At 50.7% G+C, this 26,815-nt stretch overlaps 2 protein-coding genes across 8 annotated transcripts in view; one reads left to right on the top strand and one right to left on the bottom strand.

The window, feature by feature from the left end:
* Positions 1–9,840, bottom strand: part of UHRF1 (ubiquitin like with PHD and ring finger domains 1) — a 33,730-nt gene extending 23,890 nt beyond the window's left edge. The window contains exons 1-2 of one of the 2 annotated variants that reach the window (XM_086410022.1): positions 9,713–9,840; positions 8,239–8,405 (exon numbers count right to left, since the gene is read on the bottom strand). In XM_086410022.1, the coding sequence (XP_086266148.1) occupies positions 8,239–8,391 (153 nt within the window). In that variant the 5' untranslated portion in view covers positions 8,392–8,405; positions 9,713–9,840. Of the gene's footprint in view, positions 1–8,238; positions 8,406–9,060; positions 9,200–9,712 lie in introns of those variants that run through there. The other variant, XM_086410020.1, reaches the window with a different exon arrangement.
* On the top strand, positions 8,369–26,503 carry ARRDC5 (arrestin domain containing 5). 6 transcript variants are annotated; one of them, XM_086410023.1, is made up of 4 exons: positions 8,379–8,514; positions 12,959–13,433; positions 15,017–15,225; positions 25,925–26,503. In XM_086410023.1, the coding sequence occupies exons 2-4, from the start codon at positions 13,106–13,108 to the stop codon at positions 26,459–26,461; spliced, it is 1,074 nt and encodes a 357-aa protein (XP_086266149.1). In that variant the 5' UTR covers positions 8,379–8,514; positions 12,959–13,105; the 3' UTR covers positions 26,462–26,503. The 6 variants fall into 6 exon arrangements, with proteins under 6 accessions (XP_086266151.1, XP_086266153.1, XP_086266149.1 ...); XM_086410028.1 differs by lacking the exon at positions 25,925–26,503 and adding an exon at positions 19,892–20,488; XM_086410025.1 differs by lacking the exon at positions 12,959–13,433 and having other exon boundaries at positions 8,369–8,514; positions 15,075–15,225.
* Positions 26,504–26,815: the final 312 nt, after the last annotated feature.

Consider the following 26,815-nt stretch of genomic DNA (forward strand, 5'->3'; position numbering starts at 1 on the left):
TGCCCCTGAGGCGATGCTGTACCCCTGGCTCTCAGGGAGAGTGACCTGCCCCCGGGACAATGCTGTAGGGACATTTCTGGTTGTCTTGACAAGATGGTGAGCGCTGGGAATGCCCGGGACGGCCCCCAGAGAGAACACCTTTCTGTTATTTCCACCCACACTAGGCACTCACTGATGGGGAGGCTAGGAGCCAGCAGGGCTCTATGATCCATAGAGCACCTGCTGACTCACCAGGTACATGAAGGGGTTTGGCTTCGGAGCACGTCCCTAGGGCACAAAAGTCTTTTTGCTGGGCATTACCTTTCCATGAGCAACTGCCCCAGGGCACCCCACCAACACCCAAAAAAGACCCTCAGCCCTCGGGATCCAGAACACCCTGAGGCAGACTCTGCTGATCTCTGATGGCTCTGGGGTTGGGGGGGGGGGTGGGCAGGGGGCTCTCATGGACACCACAGGAGCAGCAGCCCTGCCCCCCACCCTCTGGACGCTGGGAGCACCCCAGTTGTGACAACCATGGAGGGCCTCCAACATCACCCAGTGTCCCCTGGTTCAGAAGCAGTGCCTTCAAGAAAGGAAGGATAGGACCTCCCTGGTGGCTCAGTGGTAAAGAATCCACCTGCCAACGCAGGGTTCAGTCCCTGGTCTGGGAAGATCCCATGTGCCTCAGAGCAACTAAGCCCGTGCGCCACAAGTACTGAGCCCTCGTTCCTAGAGCCCTGCTCCTGGAGAAGCCACAGCAATGAGAAGCCAGAACACCGCATCTAGAGAGTAGCTCCCGCTCACCCCAACTAGAGAAAAGGCCTTGCAGCAATGAAGACTCAGCACAGCCAAAACAAATAAATTAAAAAAAAAAAAAAGAAAGAAAAGGAAGAACACGCAAAAGTCACCTTTCCCTCCTTCCCAATTTTTAACTGGAAGCTGCTGGTTCAAAGGGCCGATTGCCATTAATATGCAAACTGCACCGGGGGTCATGAGGAGGGCACGTTCCAGGTAGTGGTTGTTAATCCTTATTCATCACAAACCTGAGAACAGAATGGCTGAGAACCCCTCTCCCCCAGAAAGGCACAAGTGAACACACTTGCTGCAGAGGCCACCAGGGGCCCCCTGAAGCCCACCCTGCACAGCCAGGCCCATGCTGCCTGCTCACCCAAAGCCCAGCAAGAGCCTCTGATGTGCCTTGCCCTGCCTGGCTGCCACAGGGGATCAGAGAGTAAGACAGCGCCAGCCCTCCTACACGGGGCGACAGCAGGGAGAGGGGACACACACGCGTTGTCACAGCCCAGGGTCCACAGACTGACGGACAGACCAACACCACACTGAGGTCATCCTCATGCTGGGATGTTACTCATCCCTAAAAAGGAGAGAAGGGACGTCCCTGGCAGTCCAGTGGTTAAGACTCTGCGTTTTCACTGCAGGGGGCACAGGTTCAATTCCTGGTCAGTGAACTAAGGTCCCCAAGCCACATGGCAAGGCCAAAATGAGAAAGTCAACATAGGTTTCTCAGTTATACCAAATGCACTATCAGGCAGGAGACAGGTGGGGGGGTGGGGGCACAGGGTATATGAAATTTCTGTACCTTCCTCTTAAATCTGTGAACCTAAAACTGCTCTAAAAACTAAAGTTTATCAGTTTAAAAAAGAAAATGGTGGAGAAATAAGTGTCCCCAGCACCATTATGACAAGGAAACCAGCAGAACGTCATTAAAATGTCATTAAAAAGGATGATGACAAGAGGCAGGCACCTGGTGCCCAGCACCTGCACAGTTAGGCAGACACCCCTCAGCACTGCGGACAGTAAGCACCCTGACCCTGATCTCTCTTTGTGGGGAGGTGGAGCAAAATCCCTGCTGCCCCAGCTTGATGTCAGGAACCCCCCAGTTGTGACAACTGATGTCTCCAGACACTGCCCAGAGCCCCAACAGGGCCAAACAGCCCCCAGGGAGAACCACTGAGCTAGAGACAGGTACCCTGGTGCTTACCATGCTCAGGGCAGCCAAGCAGCAGCTCATTCCTACAAAGACACAGGACACAGCTGTGCATGACAGCTAAATGCAGGAGAGAAGAGGCGTTTCCCACACACGTCAGGGGAGGCAAGGGTGGTTTCAGAGGATGAGAACTAATAAACCGAAGCACCAGGACGGGGGAGAGGCAGTGGAGACTCGGGGCCAGTAGGGGGCATATGGTAGGACTTCTGTTTTACCAGGAGCGCCAGGATGGAGGCCCAGCAGGAGGGTGGCAGAACTGGGGGTGGGAGCAGAAAGGCAGCTGGGGGTACACAGGACAAGGAGGTAGGGGGGAAGATCAGGACCTGGCTGAGGGCTGTAGCTAAAGGCGGCAGGAGGAATATTGATGGGGCCATCTGTGATGGGTCAGGAAGCTAGATGGACAGGAGGGGCCCACACACACAGACGCACACACACACACACACACACGCCCCTCCTGGTGCAAGAGTGCAGCAGGCAAAGGTGCAATCAGGAGGGCTGGGCACTGAGGAGGCCGCACGCTGGGCCACGCGAGCCCGGGGCTCCACCTCCAGGATGGAATGCAGACTGGTCTGACGGCTTCAGAGGACCACTTCTGGAAGGTTCCAGATGGGCCCTGCGGTGGGCAGGAAGGAGCTTGCACAACCACTTACTATGACGAAAGGGTGTGTGTCGGATGCCCCCCTCCCCGACCCTGCTAGCCTCAAGTTGCACACAGCAGGGAGGGGGGCTGGACCCAGTGAGGACATGGACACACCAAGCCCGGGGTTTCTTCTAAGATCCTAAAACTCCAACTGAGGCTAACAGCATTGATAAAAGCCATACAAGGGACTTCCCTGCCTGTCCTGTGGTTAAGACGCCAAGCTTCCAACGCAGAGAGCATGGGTTCAGTTCCCGGTGGGGGAACTAAGATCCCATATGCCACTCTGCAACAAGTGGGAAAAAAAAAAAGGCGAAATTAACACATTCAGTTTAAATCCCTGGTGGCTCAGATGGTAAAGACTCTGCCTGCAATGCAGGAGACTCAGGTTTAATCCCTGGGTTAGGAAAATCCCCTGAAGGAAATGGCCACCCACTCCAATTACTTTTTCCTGGAAAAATTCCATGGACAGAGGAGTCCGGTGGGCTGCAGTTCGTGGGGTCGCAAAGAGCTGGACAGGACTGAATGACTGACATTTCAACACAACGCTGTAACAACACTGAAAATCAACTATACTGGAATAAAATAATTTTTTAGAAAATTCAAAAACTGAAAGCTATTCAAACTGAATGGCAAGCTGGATCTGAGGCTGCAGATTCTCATGTTAAAAATTAAACATGCAGTTAGAATCCTGTACAACCAGAATTGCAGGTGAAATCCCTTAAGCTGCCTGGGGTGGTAGTGTAGTCGCTCAGTTGTGTCCAACTGTGTGCAACCCCATGGACTGCAGCCCACCAGGCTCCTCTGTCCATGGGATTTCCGAGGCAAGAACAGTGGAATGGGTTGCTATTTCCTTCTCCAGGGGATCTTCCTGACCCAGGGATCAAACCCAGGTCTCCTGCATTGTAGGCGGGTTCTTTACCACTGAGCCACCAGGGATTTAAACTGCCCCTAGTAAAACACAAAACACGTGGTTTGGGGCACATTCAGGTGTAAAGGCCAAGCTGCCGGCGGCGTTTAGATCACATCCCTCTTTTAAACCAGAAGCTTCCTGGACTTGGGGAATTCTGGGCATGCACATGGCAGTAAATGAAATAAACACAGAGACCATCTGACAACGGAGCTTCCTCCTAGAAGCCTAGATTCAGAGCCGCCCACTTTCTGTCCCCCTGGGGCACTGGGGGGACACTTTTGAGGTGTGAGTACTGCTCAGAGCACAGGAAATAAATGACCCTGGGTCTGGCAAGGGGTGGTTCTCCTAGATTAGGGAGAGGTGGACATAAACCAGACCAGGGCGTGTGAACCTCTGGTCAAGAGGGACCTCCGGCAGGAAGAGGCCAGGAGCCTCTTAAAGACCCTTCCTGCGGCTGTAGTCCCTCCCAGCCCCCACAGTCTTGTCTAAGACTCCAGGCCTCCCCAGCAATGTGGGGTTCAGGCCAGACAGACAGATGGACAGAGATGGGAGAAGGAAGAAAAGGTATGATTCAGGCCATGGCAGAGGGACATGCTTCCCGCTCTGGGGGGAGAAGTGGGTGTACAGGCATGACCCAGCCTGTCCACCAATCAGTCCTGACAAGTGAACTCTGCCCTATGACCCCACCACCCCGGCCACAGCCCAGGTCATGCCCTGGAGTGGCATTTCCATTTCGGGGGTCTGTGAGGCCCAGGCTACCTACCCTGTCATGACACTGTGATGTCACTGGCCAGACCCATGACCTTGCAGGGGCATGGAGCCTGTGTGGTGTGGGCTGACGCCACCATTCCAATGCCTAAAGAAACATCTGTGTTTTCTCTTGCTTCATGGGGTCGCAAAGTTGGACATGTCTGAGCAACTGAACAACAAATTTTTCTCCACTTCCGAGTTCTAATAGGACAAAAAATGATAGACGTGATGCACGTCCACAGTGCTCTCTGGGGTCCTCCTTCGCTTTGAGGGGTGGAAGCGGTGCTGAGTCCAAACAGTGCGACACCCGTGCCCTGGAGGGACACCTGCAACACCCACGGCGCCCTGGATACTCGGTCCAGCACGTCCCACAGTACAACCCGGATCTGCCACCCCGGGAGGAAGCCTGCATGTAACTGCCACACCTCGGCCAGCAGGACAGTTCCCACTAACTGTTTGGTAAATAAAGTTCTACCAGGCCTCAAATCAGGACATGCCCATGCCTTTGGGCTCTGGATCTATTCCTGGCTTTCAATGGCAGACGTGAGTGGACAGACTGCCCAGCCACAAACGGTTTCCACTGGGTCCTTAACAGAGTTTGCTAACCCCCGACCTTAAGGGCGTGTCTCCAGCTGCAGGGAGGGTGTTTGGGGGAGAAGGAAGGAAGGGAGCCTCCCTCCTGCAGCCAGAAGGACAGATCTCAGCAAGGGGCTGTCCAATTTACAGCATGACTCTGTCCTTTGGGAAAAGGGGCAGACCTTCAAAGAAGGCCCAGCAGGGCAAGGCCATCTGGTGGGGCACTGCGACATGAGTGACCCTCGGAAGGCCACTCCCAGGATGCCATTTCACCTGATCCTTCGGACAGCTCTCCTATAGTAAATCACCAACTAAATAATTTGTTCTCTTCTCAGCTGGGAGCAACTTTGCCTCCAGGGGGCACTTGGCAATGTCTGGGGACCCTATGGACCTTATGACTGGGGCGGGGAAGCGGGTGCTCCTGGCATCAAGTGAGCGGGACCGAGATGCTGCTCCACACCCCATACTGCTGGGGGATGAACCCCCCACGGAGAACGATCAGGCCCTGACGTGCAGTGCCAAAGGGGAGGCCCTGCACTAAATGATTTATCGCCCCTTTATGTGAACCAGGAGGGAAGCTCAGCCCCCACCGCACAACGGTGACCTCACTGAATCCCACCAAGTACACGTGGTGGGCCCACAATTAGCCCCATCTGACTGCAAAGCACAGACTGTCCCTGGCCAGAAAAACTGGCGGGCACTTGCGACGATTAGGCCCAAGCATTGCGCCTGAGCACCGTTACCAGCACCACCAATGACAGCTATTGTGATTTTTCTGGGCAGCCAAAAAAAAAAGACAAAGAAAGAAGCACCAGACGCCTCTCACCCTTGCCCAGGCTGGGCCAGCCGCCCGGGGTCCCTTCCCCCATCCAGCTCCCTGCATTTCCGCCAATCAAACGACATAACCGCCAACCTATTCAGCCTAAGCTAGCTCGCCACGGGACCCTCCCATATCCTGAAGACAGACTCTGCTTGGTTCTGCTTTATTGGCTCGAGTGACCTTACCAGAGACCTGGGACTGCATGCGATGCCCTGTTTCTTTAAAAAAGGGGGGGGAGGGAAGGACTCTCGAACACTCTCTAGAACGTTCTATAAAAACAACAGCTCTCTCGCACCGCTGGAGGCTGCACGGCCTCCTACAGTGATTAGCCTGGTCTGTTTGCAGACCTGACTTGCTTCAAGGTGCCTTGGTGCCCCACTCGCCTGGCACTGTCCACACCTCCCTGAGGCCGGGCCACTTCCTGGTCGCGCAACCTTGGGGAAATTGCATCACGCTGAGGCCTGGCTTCCTCACCCGGAAGACAGAACTGACTACGCATTGGCCCAGTTGAGCGTGGGGAAGGGGATGAACAGCGGTTACAGGAGGTTACTCAGGAACAAGGAACCCTCTGAGATCTTCAGAACCTGCACTGTGAGAAGACAGACAGACAAACAAACCTAAGGATTAAAGGCACGCTGCTTATCATCAGGCTTTACAACTCACACAGGCAATGCCAAGACTTTGGTATGGATCAGCTGCCATGTTTGCCCATGCAGGAAGAGAGGGGTTTGGTTACACCAATGTACGCATTTCTCAACAGGCCAAACCATCTGCTTGGGATGTGTTTCTCACTGTATGCAAATGTCCTCAGAAGAAACAGGAGCTACAAACACACACTGTACTCTAGTTAAGGACTGGCCAGCTGGAGGGTCTACTGGTGACGTGAACTGGAACTTTCTCTGCAATGCATCTCCCAAAATAAGATGGGCTGGTGGACGGATAGAGGCAGAGACAGCTGTGTGATGTCGGTGACAAAAGCCACGGGTAGGTGTTCAGGCGTTCATGGCTCTTTCGACTTCTCTGCATGTTTTTGAATGTAAAAATTAAAGTGCATGGCGCCCAAGCTCACAGCAGGCATTCAGAAATAGTCACTGCCTTGAATATAAGGATTCGATCCAATCTGCCTTTGCATGATGCCACGAACTGTGTAGCCTGTGCCCATGGGATGTCTTCAGAAATTCAGCAGAAGGACCTTTGCTGAACACAAAGACTGGGGGGCAAACTGAAATCAGTATGGACGTCCCCAAAAATGAGCCTCTGTTGGAGGAGGCAGGAAAGAGGCTCCGCTCCCCAGACTGCATCCCAGGGGAGCGCCACTCCCAGCCCTGCCTTTTCTCCAGCCGCACAGCGCACGTGACCACAGTGAGTGAGTTCCCCAGCTTCCCTTTCCCAGGCGGGGCGCGTTAACTCAGATTGTTAAGACATTCAAGTCCTCATATCTCCCACAGGAAGGAGGCGAGAGGTCTCAGAGGGCGCCTTGAGCCCAAGAAATTAATCATCAGGTCTCATTTCCAGGAGGCAGGCAGGATCCTCCCAGCCCCTAAAAAAAAAAAAAAAAAAAAAAACTCCTGGCCAGGCAGACAGCATCTATTTTTCAATTTAGACAGCAGATGGCGGCAGCACCCAGTTTAAGACCTGACAACAACAAAGTCAGAGCCCAAAGGAACACTTTTAATCCTGGGTAGTCTCTATACCGAGGTCGCCGAGGTCCCTACAGGCCACTCGCCTTCCAGGGTGGCCCCAGCAGACAGGAAGGACACTTTCCGTGGGACCATCTTCTCCCACTCAGCAACACCTCAATATAGCCTGGCCTACCGTCCCCTCTGAAGACACCAACAAGAATGAAAACTCCCAGGGGTGTCACTGGAGAAAGTGTCTCCAAAGTGGGCAGCTGATAAAGCCAAGGGGTGGGGGGCATTTTCAAGGGCTACGGGAGCTGTGGTGGGGAATCTCGAAGAAAGGAAACAGGGCCAGCTGAGCCCACGCAAAGCACAAACCCCGTTCAGGGGCAGCCCCACCGCCTCCGCCAGAGAGGAGGCCCAGGAGTGGCGGAAATTCCTGATTAACAAGCACCGTCTCTGACTCTGAATAAGCTGATCCCAATTTCTAGAAAACCCCATGGGGGTCGGAAAACAGTAAGGTGCTGACTGACCATAGACCCTTGGTGTGTGTTTCAAAGAAAAATCTGGTCTCTTCCTTTCCGGTGTCTGAGTATTGATTCCAGGCTCTTCCTTGAAATTCATCAGCCCTCCAACGGCCACCTCCAACCTCTTTTTTCTAAATTATTTTGAGGGGAGCGTCCACAAAGGGGAGGGCTGGGAATTTAAAAGACCTCCAAACGAAACAGATTCGAGTGCCCGGCTGCCCGCCTGGAGTGTCAGTCTAGGAGTCGAGCCTTTGTTCCTCGCTCAGGCACTGGAGGTTTCTGTGGAGAAGCAGACCGGACGAGGTGGGGGCGGGGGGCGGGGTGGGGGGGGAAGAGTGTGTGTGCCCTGCCTGGATGAGGCAAGAACAAAGGTGGTGGGCAGGCAGGCGGGCAGCCTGCAGAGCGAGTTTACCTGCTTGCCCCGGTAGAAAAGCCTCTGCAGGCCTGGCTCCACGTGGAATAGCTCCTGGATCTTCTTTCTCAGCTCCTCCACCTTGGTCAGCCTGGACAAGGAGTCCACGGTGTGGGCTACCTTCCCATCCATGGTGCGAACCTGGATCCACATGGTGCCTGCTGGTGCTGCGAGGATAAGGGAGCGAGACCCCTGGTCAGTTCTGCCGTCAATACCACCACCATGGCCATGCCATATTCGGGTCATCCTTGCTATTGTCCAGACTGTGGACATCAGGTAACTCTTGGAATGCCCTCCCAGCCCCTTATTCCCTATAGCGTGCCACAGCTGGCCCAGGCCCCAGGCCCTGAATTAAGAGATAATGCATTAATGAGTTGCACTGGTGGAGGATTGAGGAGGGACGGGAAATTAGGGGAGAGTAAAAGGCACCTTGGGCTACTCACTCAGTCAACGAACCCTGCCTTTCACAGGGGGGAAAAAAAAACACCAGGATTCAGAGGAAAAGGGGCACACAGTCAAACGGGCCGAGTTTGTTCATTCATTCATTCATTCATTCATTCCCTGGATGAACACTGACGCGAGAGGGAAACCCAAAAGTCCCGCTCGGGTTGGAACTTACGAAGTCCCAGGGAACTCAACTAAGTAGGACCGAAGGGGAAGGAACCCACTCGAGACCCGGGAGCTCGGGACTCCGGGTGCCCGCGGACCCCCACCGCACCCCACCCCCGCGCGCGCGCGCTTGCGCGACGCGGCGGTCCCCGCTGTGGCCATGGCAACCGGCCGCCCCGTCCCGGCCACCCCTGCGTGGGCAGCGCTACTCACTTCTGCCCCACGGCCGCCCGGAGCTCCAGCCTGCGTTTCCCGGACCCAGACGCACGGCCCCGTAGCCCCTCTTGTTCTCTCGCTCGCCCGCGCGGGCCACGCCAGCGAGCCCACGCCCACCCCCACCGCCGGGACGGCCAAAGGGCCCGCGCGCCAGGTCCCGCCCCCTTCACTTGAGCCGCCTCACTGATTGGCTCCACCGCGGTCGGCCGCCCCGCCCCGCTCGCTCCTCATTGGCCCAGATGCGCCCGGGGAACTAAGGGCGCGCGAAATCGGGCTCGGGCGCGACAATTGAATCGCGGGGCGCCCCGCGCGCAGGCGCGGAGCCTGACATCCTCCCCCGCGGCTCACCGGGCCCTCCCCCACCGAGCCGGCGCGACCCCCGCGGGGCGCCTGGGATGTTCCGCTCGCCCCTGCCACAGCCTGGGTTTCCGGGGCGACTTCTAAGGGCCGGCAGGGTGGGGGGCAAAGCCGGAGACCGCGTGTAGGGTAGCCCTGGCGCGGGGGAAATGTACTCCCGTGCTGGCAGAGCGTCCCGGAAAGTTTTGCAAAGTCAAGGCGCCCGGTGCGCCGAGTCCGGCCCGCCTCCCCCCGTCCGCGCCCTGGCCCGGGCTGGCACCCCAAACGGCCTGACCGCTCACGATCCACTCGCCTGCTTGCGCGCTGGCCCTTCTGAGGATGGCAGAGGAGCCGCGTGTGTGGCCAGGACCCTGCGCAGACGTGCGTGCGATCCCGAGCGCCCGGACGGCCACCACTGCCCGCTGCGCTGCCAGCTGCTCTGATTTTTTTCCCGCGAAAACTTGGCGTTTGGGAGTTGCGGGGCCACAGGAGGCCGCGCCGGGGGCGGGTGCCTGCCTGGTGATTGGCCGCCTCAGTGGCGGGAAGCGAGAAAGGGGGTGGGGGGCGCCCCCGCCTCTGTCCACCCCCCCACCTCTGCCCAGCGGGCCACGGCCCCGCCCAGCCCTGCGCGCTCTGCTGGGCTCGCCCAGCGTGCAACGGGGCCGGTGGCGGGACCTGGGCCCCCTCATCATGGGTGCTCTCCATGAGACCTAAGGATCACCCCCAGGGTAGACACCCCTGACCTCCTAAGTCTGTTCCTTCAGCCCCTCTTACCAGGCATTCACTGACCAGTTGGGCAGGAAGACCGGAATCGGTGTCTAAATTATGCAGGAGAATTTGGGGGTATCCCCCCAGGAGACCTGCACCCCGATGACAGGCCTGATCGCCCCAGCTCGGTTTCCTTGCGCCAGGGCCCTCCAGCGCTCCCCACCCTACCCACCCGCAGGGCTTGTTTGCTGGTTTTTCCCGCCTCGTTTTCCCGCCTTCTCCTGGCTGTCCAGGCGGGCAGGGCTGCCCTCCCCCCTCCGCCCTGCCTGCTCTGCTCTGACCAGTCCTGGCGGGCACACAGTGACCCATTCTGGGCACCTACAAAATGCCTGAACAGGGTGTTCAGAGCTGGGGGCCCAAAAGTGGGCAAGGCCCACCCTGTTGGTGGTCTCCGAGAGGTTAAATTCTTATCTGGGGAGACCAGCAAGAAATGAATCAATAAAGCAAATCATTTCAGATACCACACGTGCCATGAAGACAGGACAAGAACTGGAGAGTGACCAGCAGCCATGTGGGCGGGCGGGGAGAGGAGGCACTCTGGTTGAGGTGGAGAGGTGGGCCTCTCTGGGCAGATGACATTTGAGCTGAGATCTGAGATGAGAAACCGAGGACAGAGGGATCGAGGCGGAAAGAGCAAATGCAGAGGCCGGAAAAGGCTTAGAGATGGACAGAGAGCCGGGCAGATGCAGTGAAAGGGAGGGCGGATGGGAGCGGATGAGGTCACAGGGGTGTCATGTAAGACCTCACAGGCCACCAGGAGGACTTTGGTCTTTCTCTGGAGAGCGGTGGATAGAGTGGGAGGGCTGTGAGCTGGAAACAGATGAGCTCCAATGTGTGTCTTCACAAGGTTTCTCTGGCCACACATAGAGTTCCTTCTATCTTGGCCCTGGTGTTTCTGCTTTTATTTGTCCCAGCGGTAGACAGATGAATGGCCCCCAAAGACGTCCACATCTTAATCCCTGGGGTCTGTGAATATCATACCTTCCATGGCAAAAGGGACTTGGCAGATGGGATTAAACTAAAGATTGTCAGATGGGGAGATTATCCCAGATTATTTGGGCTGGCCTAGTGTCCTAGGGTCCTAGTAAATGAAAAAGAGTGGCGAGAGGATCAAGTCAGAGAAGTGAGAATGGAAATAGAGGATGGAATGATGAAAGCAAAAGGCGAAGGATATGGGAAACCTCTAGAAACTGGAAACGACAAGGGACAAATTCTTTCCTAGAATTCTAGAACGTAATCCTGCCAACACCTTGACTTTAGCTCCATTTCACGCTTCGGACCTCCAGAACTGTAAGAGAACTCAGTTGTCTTGTTTGAAAGCATGGAATTTGTGGACATTTGTTACAGCAGCCATAGGAATACACTCCAGTCACAAAGTCAAGATGCTCCTATTAATTTTCCTTCACCTTCAGGACTTCACCAACATAACTGATCGCGTTTATCGGAACTAAGCCTTCAGCTATGTGGCAACCATGTTGCAGACGTGAGCAGGTAGCCAGGCCTCCCCAACCTTGTGTGGCAGATGAGGTCTTCCATACTGACAACATCTCTGACAGAACCCAGCCCATTCCTGGCAAGAGCATAGCCTCTCTTTGTGCCTGCTGTTGTCAAAATTCAGCATGGCTGAAAAAGAAATAGACCCTATATTTCTTGTGTACATTTGGTGCAGGGCACACAGTCCAGCCTCCTTGGATATCTGAAGTTAAGCAACACAGAAAGAGGTGTCTGGTTTTCCCTGCAGAAAAGACCTTGAGCAGTGGTGATGAGGGGCCCCACCCAATCTCTCTACTCATTTCAAGAAAGTCAGAGGGGTTGCTTGGGTTAATTAACAACCATGAACAAGAAACTATGCCAAGCATCTTTAAAAGAAGCTTACCAACCAGTTGGAAAAGCAAAATGTTGATGTCCGCAAAAGACATCACATCAAATACAGCAAGATATGACATAGTCATGAGGCCTGCCAGAGCCTGGAGAACAGACACTTCCTAAAGCTTCTTCTATTTTGCTGTCCCTCCTACTTAGACACAGGTCCACGTGCAGATCAGGCACCATGCGGGTGCAAATGGCTTCAGTTTCCCTTTTACAAATTGATATGCACTTGACAATCATTAAGTCATTGAACAGACTTTAATTGCCCTCCCTTGTCTGCACCAGGCCCTGGGTCCAGCAAACCAAGTCCCACCCTATAGGGACTTCTTGTGCAGTGGAGAAGCAGGAGGAAAGACAGCCATCAGTTGTGCGGGGAGATGGTGCTTTGTGATGGTATCCACGATCACATGGAGCCCACAGCGTTCTGAGCATCTCCAAGACACAGCAAATCCCATGTCCTAGCTGTCGCTATCATCTTCCTTCTAATACACATTAATAGAAATAGAGAGCTATTAAAGAGAAAATGATTGGGACTTTCCTGGCAATTCAGTGGTTAAGACTCCACACTGTCACTGCTGAGCTCACAGGTTCAATCCCTGGCCAGGGAACTAAGATCCCACAAGCTGCACATTGTAGCCAAAAAAAAAAGTGAAAATGATTATCTTCATAGGACCCAGCATCCATGTGTGAACCCTGAGGAGGGTGCACAAGCCACATCTGGGGGCCATCCGATGGGGCAGAAGATACCCCTGGGCTCATCCCCTCTCCACCTGTAAATGAAGCTTATGATGCATGTCTCACCAGAGAGCCTGGGAGAATTCTTCCCACCCAGGCCCCAGACATCTGGCAAGATGACAGGTGCTCCCTGTCTGCCAGGAATATTGCTATCTTGTGGTTTTCTTGTTTGTTTGTTATTTCCTAGAAAAAAAGAGGTCAAGCTACCATTTCATCAGCCAGTGAGGCATTTGGGATTCCCAAACTGCCACCCACCCCCAACAACCTTGCCCCCACCAATCCTGGCCACTAGGAACCCCTTCCCGGAACCCTGGCTGGCTGATGTCACAGACAGATGACCTCACTGCGGCCGAGGATCTCTGTGACATGGGGGAGGGGAAAGGATGTTTCTCCGTCACCCCAACCCCCCATGTCTGTGGTGAAGTCGATCGAATTAGTGCTGCCCAAGGATGCAGTCTACCTGGCCGGCTGCATCATCGAAGGACAGGTGGTCCTAACTCTGAACAGCACCCTGGTGGACCCCATCGTGAAGGTGGAGCTCGTGGGAAGAGGTTACGTGGAGTGGAATGAAGAAACTGGGGCGTCCCGCGATTATAGCCGAGAAGTTATTTGCAACAACAAGGCTGACTACGTGCACAAGACAAAGACATTCCCAGTGGAGGGTAAGGACTGGTATGACTGCCAACGTTAGCCAGAATAGGAACGAGGGTCTGGAAGATAAACACATCTGTCAGTCAATCAACAAACCCCCAGGGATATGAGAAATGGGCAGAGGCCCGGCTCCTGTGATCACAGGAAAAGAGAAAGGAGGGAGAGGATTAGGAGAGATCCTCGAGGGAAGCACTGATGAGCCCCCAGCTCTGCCAGATTCAGATCTAAAGTCTGGACAGACTTCAGGGAGCCTGGGCTGCCAGGGAACTATAGGTCCTTTCCAAAATGAGTGTTTCTGGGTAGTCCACGGTCAATCAGAACGCTTGGCAAATGCTTGGTTGAACAAAGTTTCATTTCAGATTTAAAAAAAAAAATTTAGATAGGGTAGCTGGGGAAGGTCACCAAAAGACTATGGAGCTCAGATCTAGTGATGGAAGGGGTCCCTGACTTGCAGATACCCAGATATTGTTTGTGCATTAGTTGCTCAGTCTTGTCCAACTCTTTGTGATCCCATGGACTTTAGCCCACTAGGCTCCTCTGTCCATGGGACTTCCAAGGCAAGAATACTGGAGTGGGTAGCCATTCCCTTCTCCAGGGGACTTCCTGACCCAGGGATCGAAACCAGGTCTCCCGCATTACAGGCAGATTCTTTACCATCTGAGCCACCAGGGAAACCCATCCAGATACCGCTGGACCTTAATACTCAACAATCAGGCTGCCTCTCTCTGTCTCAGTTAACCCACCTGGAAAACGGGAACAGAAAGAAGTCCTGCCTCCTGAGATTGTGTTGAGGACTTGATGATTTAATGGCATGTCTCAGGCTCAGAATAGCAGGGGTTATATAGTAAGTGCTGAATAGCTGTTAGTTCTTTCAACTAAAACAGTTCTTCAGCTCCTCAACCCCCACAGCATCGGGTAACACCCTTCTCCATTTCCAAGGGAAGCATCGTTTCCCCTCAGGAGCATCAGCCTCAATTCATTTACGCCACAAACAAACATGTATTAAGCACCTACTGTGCACAACAACCATGCCAGGTACCAAGGATGCAGCAGCAAAGAAAACAGAAAAGGTCCCTGGCATCCCTGGGGTTGCCGTCAGACTGGGAAGACACCCTCATAAGAGGGTTTGGGGGAAATGTAAGAAAAAATAAACCAGGGAGGTCACAGAGATGAGAGGGCGGTATGAGAGGGCGGTCCACCGTCATCACTCAGTCAATCTGCTGTATGCTGTGCAGTGAAGGCCAGCCTCTGCCAGGGCAGGGACATTTGCCTGCCTCGGGCCCCAAGATGTGTTTGTTGAATAAATGTGTGATTGAACCTGCAGGCCAGACCTCCAGTTTCCCAGGCCCAGAGCAGTGGTGAGCAAGTCCCAGTGGGTAGTTTGGGGTGACCACCACTCACCCAGAGCTTCCATCTCCAGCCCAACTGAGGTCTAATATTTATGAGCCTTGGCTTTTTCGATCCCTAAAACTCAAGAGCTAGCTCAGGGACAGAGAGGCCAGATCCAGAAAAAGCTAACTGCCAAAACAATAAAGAGAAGGGTGGGGGGGAGATTCTAGAACCTTCTGATGGCATTGGTGTGTTTTGCTTTCAGATAATTGGTTAAGTGCAGGCAGCCACACCTTTGATTTCCATTTCAACTTACCTCCCAGGCTCCCTTCCACCTTCACCAGCAAAATCGGCAACATCTTTTACTTCGTGCAGGCCTCCTGCATGGGTCGGGAGCACATTCTAGCCAAGAAGAAAATATACTTGATGGTTCAAGGCACTTCCTCGATTTTCCACTCAGAAAAATCATTGCAGGTAAGAGGGGAGCAAGGGGGAGCAGGGGTAGGGCTTGGCCTCAAAGTTCCCCAGAGGTAGGGGATGGGGCAGGAGCAGCCAGGAGATAGGGAAGGCCCCAACCCGGAAAAAGAAGGGAAGGTGTTGCCCATTCCTCCAGCTCAGGAGTTTTGCAGAAAGGGGAATCAGAAACCAGGGCAGGAACTAAGCCAGTGGCTCTCAACCGAGGTGATTCTGTTGCTGCAGGGGACACTGAGCAATGATGTCTGATGACATGTGTGGTTATTGCAACTGGGGAGGGGGATGAGTGCCATCAAGGGGGTGGGGGCCAGGGAAGCTACTCAACACCCCACAGTGCCCCTCACAGAGAACGACCTGGCCCCTGAATGTCCTTGACCCCAGGGTAGGTAGGTCAAGAGTGAGCAGATGCCCCGCTCTGACCCCCTGACTGACTGTCCCAGGTGCTCAGTGACTCTCTGGGAACGGATAATGGATATGGTACCCTCTCCCCACCAAGAAACACAGCAAGGGGTGCCCTCCAACCAGGGAAGGAAGGGTCTGGTAGCGTCGGTCACCTGAGCCGAGGAGTTTTCTGTATGGCTTCCAGAGGCCAGGTGCAGAGGCGGAAGTGAAGGAGGGTGGAGTTCCGTTGGCCAAAGTCACTTCACCTCCCTGGGGGCTCCTTTGTCATCAGAGCATGATGGCTGAGAGTGCCGGCATTTTAGCTCTCAAGGTCTAAGTTAAAATCCCAGTGTCCCCACCTACCTACTGTGTAACCCTCTGCAAGTGATGTGGCCTCTCTGTGCTATTTCCTCATCTGTCACTTGGACACAGAGAGGGTGCCTGTCCCCTAGGTCTCAGGAGGAGCAGCCAGTGAACTTCCTGCAGCTTCAGGGCCTGGAATGGTGCTCGGCACTGGTGTCCAGGGAAGCCTCAAAATATTTATGCCCCATCGGTCCTTTTATTTTTAAGATTTTTTTTTTTTATGTAGACCATTTAAAAATTCTTTATTGAATTTGTTATAATACTGTTTCTGTTTTATGTTTTGTTTTTTTGTGAACTTGAGGTATCTTGGTGGGATCTTAGTTCCCCAACCAGGGATTGAACCCCAGCCCCCTGCATTGGAAGCACAGATTCTTAACCACTGGCCCACCAGAGAAGTCCCAGGTGTAGTCTTACCTGTGTAGTAGGCAATCATCTCTACTCTGGCCAACCTCAGAGGAGGAGGATTCCAGGGCAGGTAGATGCTTAGAGGGGTGGATCAGAGGTGAGCAGATCTGAGCTCAAGGCCAGTTTGGCCACCTGCTTTCTGGGTGACCTTGACCAGACTCTGGCCCTCCCTTGAGAGCTAATCTAGAGTGCAGGGTGCACAAAAGAGAAATTGGAGCAAAATGCTGGTGTGGGGCCAGACCTGGATTGAGGTCTCTGCTGCTGGATGCTTCATTAGCAAATGCCCTTGGGCAATTAACAGCACCTCCTAGAACCTCGATTATCCTGATCTGTATGATGGGTATAATGAAAACAACACTTTCCTTGATCGTGAGGGTCATGAAGCACCCAGCACGATGAGTACACATAGAGGACTCCTGGTGCATGGGAAGAGCCCAAATTGCTACTACAGCAACAAAGGGAGTTATTGCAGATACATTTTGAGACTATGAAAATATTGTGTTTTTTCAACTACTCAGTTCAGTTCAGTCACTCAGTCGTGTCCGACTCTTTGCGACCCCATGAATTGCAGCATGCCAGGCCTCCCTGTCCATCACCAACTCCCGGAGTTCACTCAAACTCATGTCCATCAAGTCAGTGATGCCATCCAGCCATCTCATCCTCTGTCGTCCCCTTCTCCTCCTGCCCCCAATCCCTCCTAGCATCAGGGTCTTTTCCAATGAGTCAACTCTTCGCATGAGGTGGCCAAAGTACTGGAGTTTCAGCTTTAGCATCAGTCCTTCCAAAGAAATCCCAGGGCTGATCTCCTTCAGAATGGACTGGTTGGATCTCCTTGCAGTCCAAGGGACTCTCAAGAGTCTTCTCCAACACCACAGTTCAAAAGCATCAATTCTTCGGCGCTCAGCTTTCTTCACAGTCCAACTCTCACATCCATACATGACCACTGGAAAAACCATACCCTTGACTAGACGGACCTTTGTTGGCAAAGTAATGTCTCTGCTTTTGAATATGCTATCTAGGTTGGTCATAACTTTTCTTCCAAGGAGTAAGCATCTTTTAATTTCATGGCTGCAGTCACCATCTGCAGTGATTTTGGAGCCCAGAAAAATAAAGTCTGACACTGTTTCCCTATCTATTTGCCATGAAGTGATGGGACCGGATGCCATGATCTTCGTTTTCTGAATGTTGAGCTTTAAGCCAACTTTTTCACTCTCCTCTTTCACTTTCATTGAGAGGCTTTTTAGTTCTTCTTCACTTTCTGCCATAAGAGTGGTGTCATCTGCATATCTGAGGTTATTGATATTTCTTCCCAGCAATCTTGATTACAGCTTGTGCTTCTTCCAGCCCAGCATTTCTCATGACATACTCTGCATATAAGTTAAATAAGCAGGGTGACAATATACAGCCTTGACGTACTCCTTTCCCTATTTGGAATCAGTCTGTTGTTCCATGTCCAGTTCTAACTGTTGCTTCCTGACCTGCATATAGGTTTCTCAAGAGGCAGGTCAGGTGGTCTGGTATTCCCATCTCTTCCAGAATTTTCCACAGTTGATTGTGATCCACACAGTCAAAGGCTTTGGCATAGTCAATAAAGCAGAAATAGATGTTTTTCTGGAACTCTCTTGCTTTTTCGATGATCCAGCTGATGTTGGCAATTTGATCTCTGGTTCCTCTGCCTTTTCTAAAACCAGCTTGAACATCTGTAAGTTCGCAGTTCACATATTGCTGAAGACTGGCTTGAGAATTTTGAGCATTACTTTACTAGCGTGTGAGATGAGTGCAATTGTGTGGTAGTTTGAGCATTCTTTGGCATTGCCTTTCTTTGGGATTGGAATGGAAACTGACCTTTTCCAGTCCTGTGCCACTGCTGAGTTTTCCAAATTTGCTGGCATATTGAGTGCAGCACTTTCACAGCATCATCTTTCAGGATTTGGAATAGCTCCACTGGAATTCCATCACCTCCACTAGCTTTGTTCATAGTGATGCTTTCTAAGGCCCACTTGACTTCACATTCCAGGATGTCTGGCTCTAGGTGAGTGATCACACCATCGTGATTATCTTGGTCATGAAGATCTTTTTTGTACAGTTCTTCTGTGTATTCTTGCCACCTCTTCTTAATATCTTCTCCCTCTGTTAGGTCCATACCATTTCTGTGCTTTATCGAGCCCATCTTTGCATGAGATGTTCCTTTGGTGTCTCTAATTTTCTTGAAGAGATCTCTAGTCTTTCCCATTCTGTCGTTTTCCTCTATTTCTTTGCACTGATCGCTGAGGAAGGCTTTCTTATCTCTTCTTGCTATTCTTTGGAACTCCGCATTCAGATGCTTATTTCATTCCTTTTCTCCTTTGCTTTTTGCTTCTCTTCTTTTCACAGCTATTTGTAAGGCCTCCCCAGACAGCCATTTTGCTTTTTTTTGCATTTCTTACTGTTTTAATCGGATTCGCGAGGGCAGGGTGAGGGCAGGAGCTGGTGGACCAGGGCAGAGGCTACTACTACTCTGGTCCAAGCAGGGGCAGAGACCTGACCCCCACAGTCTGTCCTTCTCAGACCAGCTGAAAGGAACCAGGTGATGACCCTCCTCTGTCTTCCAGGGCTCCCACCTCCCTCGGAGTAAGAGCCCATGACCTCCCCCTGGCTCACAAGGCCCTGCACAACCTGCCCCGTCCTCTCCCGGCCCTCCCCGTCCTCCCTCTCTCCCCCTCTCACTCTGCTCCAGCCACGCGGGCCTCCTCGCTGTTCCTCCAACACCTTCCTGCCCCAGGTACTTTGCATGTTGTGTGCCCGCTGCCCCAAACCCTGCGATAGGACCTTCCAACCCCTCCCCTTCCTCCTTTAGATCCTTCTCGGAAACTACATCTTCAGTCACCTGCTTCGATGATGGCCGGACGAACTGCCACAACCCCCACAGAAGGCAATTTAGCCATATCTATCCAAACGAAAAAGGAACACGCACTTTGCCCCAGCCATTTCATTTCCCTTCTAGAAAATTCTCCTACCACTGTCATTTCATTTGTGTGATAGACCTTTCCATGCATTGCCTGGGAGGCCAGCAACTGGTAACCACTTAAATGTTTGTTGCAAAAGGAATTAAAGTAACAGTTCACTGTCAAAGGTCAACTCTATAGATAGAGCAAAGAGAGAGAGAGAGCAAGACACAGCCAGAGACAAAAGAATGAGGCAGCTCTCGGTATCAGCACCTCCTCCTTACTGGGCTGGACACAGAAAGCAAAGTTCAGAACAGCGTGTCTAACCTGCACCGTTGGTGGTAAAAATAAGAAATGCACAGAACTTCCTTGCAGGTGTAACAAACTGTCTCTTTCCAGAGACCAGAGAAACTGGCAACAGACCGCTGCTGGCTGCCTCCTGGGAGGGGAGGCGGCGGGGGTCGGGGGGGGGGGGGAGGGAAGCAAAATTTTTCTTCCACTTTTTTTTAACATCTTGATTGAGATACAATTCACATACCTTATTATTCTTACCTTTGAAGTGTCCAAATCCATGGCTTTTCATGCATTCACAGAATTGTACAGCCATCACCACTGTCCGTGTTAGAACACTTTAATGCCTCCCCTCCCCCACCATAAAAAGAAGGCTGAGTGCTGAAGAACTGATGCTTCCAAACTGTGGTGCTGCAGAAGACTCGAGAGTCTCTTGGACAGCAAGGAGATCAAACCAGTCAATCCTAAAGGAAACCAACCCTGAATATTCATTGGAAGGACTGACGTTGAAGCTGAAGCTCCAATACTTGGGCCACCTGATGCGAAGAGCTGACTCTTTGGAAAAGACCCTGATGCTGGGAAAGATTGAAGGCAGGAGGAGAAAGGGTCGATAGAGGCTGAGATGGTTGGATGGCATCACCGACTCAGTGGACATGGGTTTGAGCAAGATCTGGAAGATAGTGAAGGACAGGGAAGCCTGGTGTGCAGCAGTCTATGGCGTTGCAAAAAGTCAGACACGACTGAGGGACTGAACACCAACCAAAGAAGTCTTGCATCCCTTACCTGTTCCCCTCAAACCTCCCTTTCCCCTCCCTCAGCCACCACTACATTCACTCTCTGTCTCCGGGGATTTGTCTGTTCTGGACACTTCCTGTTTTAATAAATGGAATCAGACACTATGTGGCCTTTTTGTATCTGGCTTATTTGAACATAGTGTTTTCAAGGTTCATCCAGGGACTTCCCTGGGGGTCCAGTGGTTACGATTCTACCTTCCAATGCAGGGGGTATGGGTTAAATCCCTGGTCAGGGAACTAAAGTCCCAACTGCCATGGGGTGCAGCTGAAAAAAAAATTTTTTTTTAATTTCTTTTTAAAAGTTCATCCACATTGTAGTGTGTGTGTCAGTGCTTTCTTCCTTTTTAAGGGTGAATCGTCTTTCTGTGGCATGGATGCACCACCTTTTATATATCTCTTCATCACTTGATGGACATCGGGTTGTTTCCATGTCTTGGCTATTAGGGACCATGCTGCTGCTAACATAGGTGTCCACGTGTTTACGTGGATGTATTTTCATTTCTCTCAGGTAGCCATCTAGGAGTGGAATTGCTGGGGCAGATGGTAATTCTACATCTTACCTTCTGAGGAGCAATCAGACTCTTTTCCACAGTGGCCGCTTCATTTTACATTCCCACCAGCCATGTACAAGGGTTTCGATTTTTCTACACCCTGTGTACCTTTAGAATTTTGAAAGACATGACCCATTGTCTTGCAACAAGCAGTCCCGTTGAGTACAGCACTTATCCCCAAGACATCTCTCTCCTAACCAAGTCTGAGGGAGTCTCCCTTTACCTTAGCCCCTTGCCATAGCCTCATAACTTATCTTAATCCGAAACCTACCATTAAAGGACTTCCCTGGCGGTCTGGCGGTTGAGACTTCGCCTTCCAAAAGCAGGGGGTGCAGGTTCGATCCCTGGTCGGGAAGCTAAGATCCCACATGTCTTGCAGCCAGGAAAAAAAAAAAAAAACATAAAACAGAAGAGATACTGTAACAAATTCAATAAACCTCTAAAAATGGTCCACATTAAAAAAAAAAGAACTTAAAAAATGTACCATTAAAAAAAAAAAAGTGTACCATGTTTATATCCATCTTTCCAATCAGAGTAGGGACTGGACTGGTCTTCACTGCTGTGGGTTTTCCTTGAACTTGGCACCAAGTTGATAAAATCATACTGCTTGAATGAAAGAATCCTCCCAAAGTTTCACATATGCCAAAGAAAGAGGGAGATCGGGAAAAACTGCCAGGTACGGAAGATCAATGTTGAGTTAGTAACCTAACATTCTTGGAATTCTGGGTTCTTGGGTCACCCCACTTGGCCTGGCATGGGAATCTCCCCTTGGCCACCACTGATGTCTCTTGGCACCTCCTTCAGGACCAGGACAGAACTGCTGGCTTAGTCTTGAGTTAGGGCAGCCAGTCCTTTCACACCTGTAGGGTCCTAACGCATGCAACGAATTTTCGAATAAGACTAGAGGAGCTTAGAATGAAATGGCCTGCAATTAGCCTTCCAAGAGGAGCAAAAGCATGGGAAGTCTGAAGATAGGCAGGGGCCAGAGGCAGAGGGCAGGAGGTGAGGCTGAAGGGGTCAGGGGTCAGCCTAAGGTCTCTGAGACAAAGGGTATTGGATCTAGAACACGGTCCTTCGGTCATGATCCTTTAGTGGGGTATGAAATCCATTTAGCAAGTTGCAAGGCATATTTCTACAAAATGAAAGAGCAGGCAAGCCCAAAATAAAAAAATGTTTTTTTAAAAATATCAACTTTGTAGGTTGCAAATGTTGTTTTCTGAAAACAGTACTAAAGGATACTATTTTCCTATTTTATATGAACAACGTTTGCAACTCACAAAATACATTCAGTTCAGTTCAGTTCAGCCACTCAGTCGTGTCCGACTCTTTCTCAGGGCAAAGGCTAATAGATTTTGCCAAGAGAACGCACTGGTCATAGCAAACACCCTCTTCCAAAATACATTACCATATGGAAAATAGATAGCCGTTGTGAGGTTTAATGTATGAGGCAGGGAACCCAAAGCCAGGGCTCTGTGACAACCCAGAGGGGTGAGAGGGGGAAAGAGGTGGGACCAGAGTTCAAGAGAAGGGGGACATATGTACAGCTAATGCCGATTCATGTTGATGTATGGCAAAAACCATCACAATATTGTAAAGCAGTTGTCCTCTAATTAAAAAAATATTAAAAAAGAAAACAATACAGAGAATAAAATAAGTAGAATAGAAAATGTCAGAAAAAATCCATTTGTTGGGCTGCCATTTATTTTTTAAAATTAAAGAACAGAATAGAAGAGGTAGGAAAATATAAAATTTGCTGGGTTGCAACAAACTTTGTTTTTATAAAATCAATGTGTAGGACGGAAAATAATAGTATTAAATAAGTAAAATAGGATAGAATGTAGCAGAAAAAAATTAATTTGATGGCTTACAACATTTTTGTTTTATATAAAACAAAACGATAGCATAGCATAAGTAGACTAGAAATAACCAAAAAATCAGTTCAGAGGGTCCAATCAACATTTTTTTCAGCTGCACCATGCGCTGTGTGAGACGGTAGTTCCCTGGCCAGGGATCGAAGCCGCATCCCCTGCAGTGAAAGCATAGAATCTCAACCATTGCACCACCAGGGGAGTTTTTGTTTTCTCTGGATATATACCCAGGAGTGGAGTGACTGGATCATCTGGTAGCTCTGTTGTTAGTTTTTTGAGGAACCTCCATACTGTTCTCTATAGTGGCTGCACCAATTTACATTCCCACCAACAATGTACGAGGGCTCCTTTTCTCCACATCCCCATCAATGTCTGCTATTTGTAGACTTTTTGATGGTGGCCATTCTGACGGGTGTGAAGTGCTATCTGACTGGGACTGTGATTTGCATTTCTGATGATCAGCAGCATTGAGCATTTTTTCCTGTGCCTATTGGCCATCTGTATCTCATCTCAACTCCTGGGTCAGGGAGATTCCCTGGAGAAGGGATAGGCTACCTTCTCAAGTATTCTTGGGCTTCCCTGGTGGCTCAGACGGTAAAGAATCCACCTGCGATGTGGAAGATCTGAGTTCGATCCCTGGTTTTGGAAGATCCCCTTGAGGAGGGCATGGCGACCCACTCCAGTATTCCTGCCTGGAGAATCCCATGGACAGAGGAGCCTTCCAGGCTGCAGTCCAAGGGGTTGCCAAGAGTCGAACACGAGTGAGCAGCTAAGCACAGCACAGAGCAACTCTTTCTGGTATGTAAGCCCAAGAAGTGTCTTCACCATGCTCCTTCTAGCTCTTTTATGATATCAAAGACATAACAACAATATAAATGTCCATCATGGAGGGGGGATGGGTGAATAAGCTATTTTGCAACACACTTCGTTGCCGTTGTGAAAATGAATGAATCAGAATGACAGCCGCCAACATGAATGCCTTTCAAAACACAGAATGTTAGGCTAGGAAGGCAAGTTGCTGGAAAACATATGAGGATTAATTTATACAAAGCATTCAAATATGTAAAACACTACTGTATAATTCAACCACAAATAAATGTATTTCTAAACAATGCAAACATCTGCATGAGAATAACAAATGCCACACAGACACACAAACACACATGCATACACACATATTTGTAAAAGTATTGATTTCATCTAGAAGAAGACACGGGAAGCCAGCAAAACTGGAGAGTAACTCATTGTAAGCACACCCCACATCGCATCAGATCTTTTTAATTTTACTTATTTTTAATTAAAAAAAATTTTTGTTACACTGCAAGGCTTGCAAGATCTTAGTTCCCTGACCAGGGATGGAACCTGGGCCCTGGCAGTAAAAGTCCTGAGTCCTAGCCATTGGACTGCCAGGGAATTCCCTCAAATCTTTTTAAGTAATATCCACTCATAAAAAGTAAAGTGTTACCCAAAGTGTTCATCTGCTCAGTCATGTTCCACTCTTTTCGACCCCATGAACTGTAGCCCACCAGGCTCCTCTGTCCATAGAATTCTCCAGGCAAGAGTACTGGAGTGAGTTGCCGTTTCCTCCTCCACGGGATCTTCCCAACCCAAAGATTGAACCTGGGTCTCTTGTAGGTGGATTCTTTACCATCTGAGCCACCAGGGAAGCCCTAAAAAAGAGTAAAATGTTACTCAAGCCACACATTAAATATAATGTATATATGAATTTATTTGCAATCCAGCAGCTAACCGGTTGATACAGACAGCATTTTGAAGTTTTTATTTAAACATGTTACATAATTTCAGTTCTACAGTTTTCATGATACAGAGCCCATAATATTTTTTCCTTAAGTCTGAACTACTTGAGTAAGCCCTAGGTCTTGGGCTATTGACTATAAGACATTCCCTGTCTTCCAGAAAACTAGGGTTCAGAGAAGTCAAGGCAGTGGTTCAACGTCACACAACAAGTGAGTTACGGATGTAGAGATAAAACCAAGGTCTTATGAATTTCTTAGGTTTATGTTACAGACAAGGACATTGTCACTCAGAATGGAAAAGGGCTTTGATTGTTTATTTTTCTAAATTGAAGTATAGTATAGTTGATTTACAACTGTGTGCCAATTTCCACTGTACAGCAAAGTGACTCAGTTATACACACATACTGTTGTTGGTTAGTCATTAAGTCATGTCCATCTCTTTGCTACCCCATGGACTGTTTCCCTGGCAACGATACTGGAGTGGGTTGACATTTCCTTCTCCAGGGGACCTTCCTGACCCAGGGATCAAAACCCTATCTCCTCCATCGGCAGGGGAATTCTTTACCACTGAGCCACCAGGGAAGTCCATACACATACATACATTCTTTCTTTAAATATTCTTTTCCATTATGGTTTATCACAGGATATTGAATATATTGCCCGTTCTATACGTTAGGACCTTGTTGTTTATCTACTCTAAATTTAATAGCTTTTATCTACCAACCTCAAACTCCCAATCCACTCCTCCCCCTCCCGCTTGGCAGCCACAGTCTATGAGTCTCTTTCTGCTTTGTAGATAGGTTCACTTGTGCTGTATTTTTTTTCTTTTTTTTTTTTTGTGCTGTATTTTAGACTCCACATATAAGTGACATCAGTTGGTATTTGTCTTCCTCTTTCTGACTTGCTTTGCTTAGTATGGTAATCTCTAATTGCGTACTTGTCGCTGCAAATGGCCTTTATTTCATCCTTTTTTGTGGCTGAGTAATATTCCACTGTGTATATGTTCCACATCTTCTTTGTCCATTCATTGATCCATGGACATTTAGGTTGTTTCCATGTCTTGGCTGTTGTAAACATTGTTGCTATGAACGTAGAGGCACATGTATCTTTCTGAATTAGAGTTTTGTCCGGCTAGAGTCCCAGGAGTGGGATTGCTAGTTCATATTCTATTTTTAGTTTTCTAAGGAACCTCCATACTGTTTTCCCATAGTGGCTGCACCAGTTAACATTTCCACCATCAATGTAGGAGGGTTCCAAGGGCTTTGGAGAGTCCCAAAGACTCAAGACCAGGTGGACTGTTAAGTGAGCAAACAGACCTTGTGGCCTCAATTCCTCACAGTTGTCCCTCCCCACTCCCACTTCTAGAACCCTCTGTTCGTGGAGGCTGAGAAGAAGGTGTCTTACAACTGCTGCAGCCAGGGCACCATCTGCCTGCAGATCCAGATGGAAAAGAATACCTTCACGCCGGGGGAGAGGGTCATTTTCACCACCGAAATCAACAACCAGACCAGCAAGTGCATTAAGACGGTCATCTTCGCCCTGTATGCCCACGTGCACTACGAGGGCTTCACGCCCAATGCGGAGCGCCGCTCCAGGGTGGATAGCAGTGAGCTGCTCAGGCAGGAGGCCAACACCCACATCACGGCCTTCAACACCACCAAGATTGTCAGCACTTTCCACCTCCCGCCCGTGCTGTCCGTGAGTGGTAGTGGCTCACAGGACAGTGAGATCATGAACACCCAGTACGAGCTGGTCAGCACCGTCCACCTGCCCTGGACCCTGACCAGCGTCAAGGCCAAGGTGCCCATCATTATCACCAGCAACCCCGTGGACTCAAACCAGACTGCTGCAGGCTGCCGGACCAGGGCAGCGTTACCCATGAGCCCAGATCAACAGAATTAAATGCCCAAACGTCTAAATATTAAAAGTTTTATCAGACTCTAAGGTAGATCTTTCCTTCACCACGCACAAATGGCCTTTGGATGAGTCTGCCTGTGGGCAGCATGTGACCCAAACCTCACCAAGCTCCAGCCGTGCAGGCATCCACTTCTCCCATCCCAAGAAAGATCTGTAAATGACAGGAGAGGCCAAAGCCTTCCAGCCTGACAGAACCTTCCAGGATTTGCCCCGGTTAGCACCCCAGGCCCATCTCCTTGCTTACTCTTACACTACCTAGATGAGGGATCCCCTAGTGGGAGTGACCCTGCCCTCCAGAGGATATTGGCAAAGTCTGGTTGTATTGGTTGTCCCGACTGG

This window comes from Bos grunniens, chromosome 7 (assembly GCF_055505025.1).
Source record: "Bos grunniens cultivar Pamir isolate PY7600 chromosome 7, Bosgru_T2T1.0, whole genome shotgun sequence".
Taxonomy (NCBI): Eukaryota; Metazoa; Chordata; class Mammalia; order Artiodactyla; family Bovidae; genus Bos; species Bos grunniens.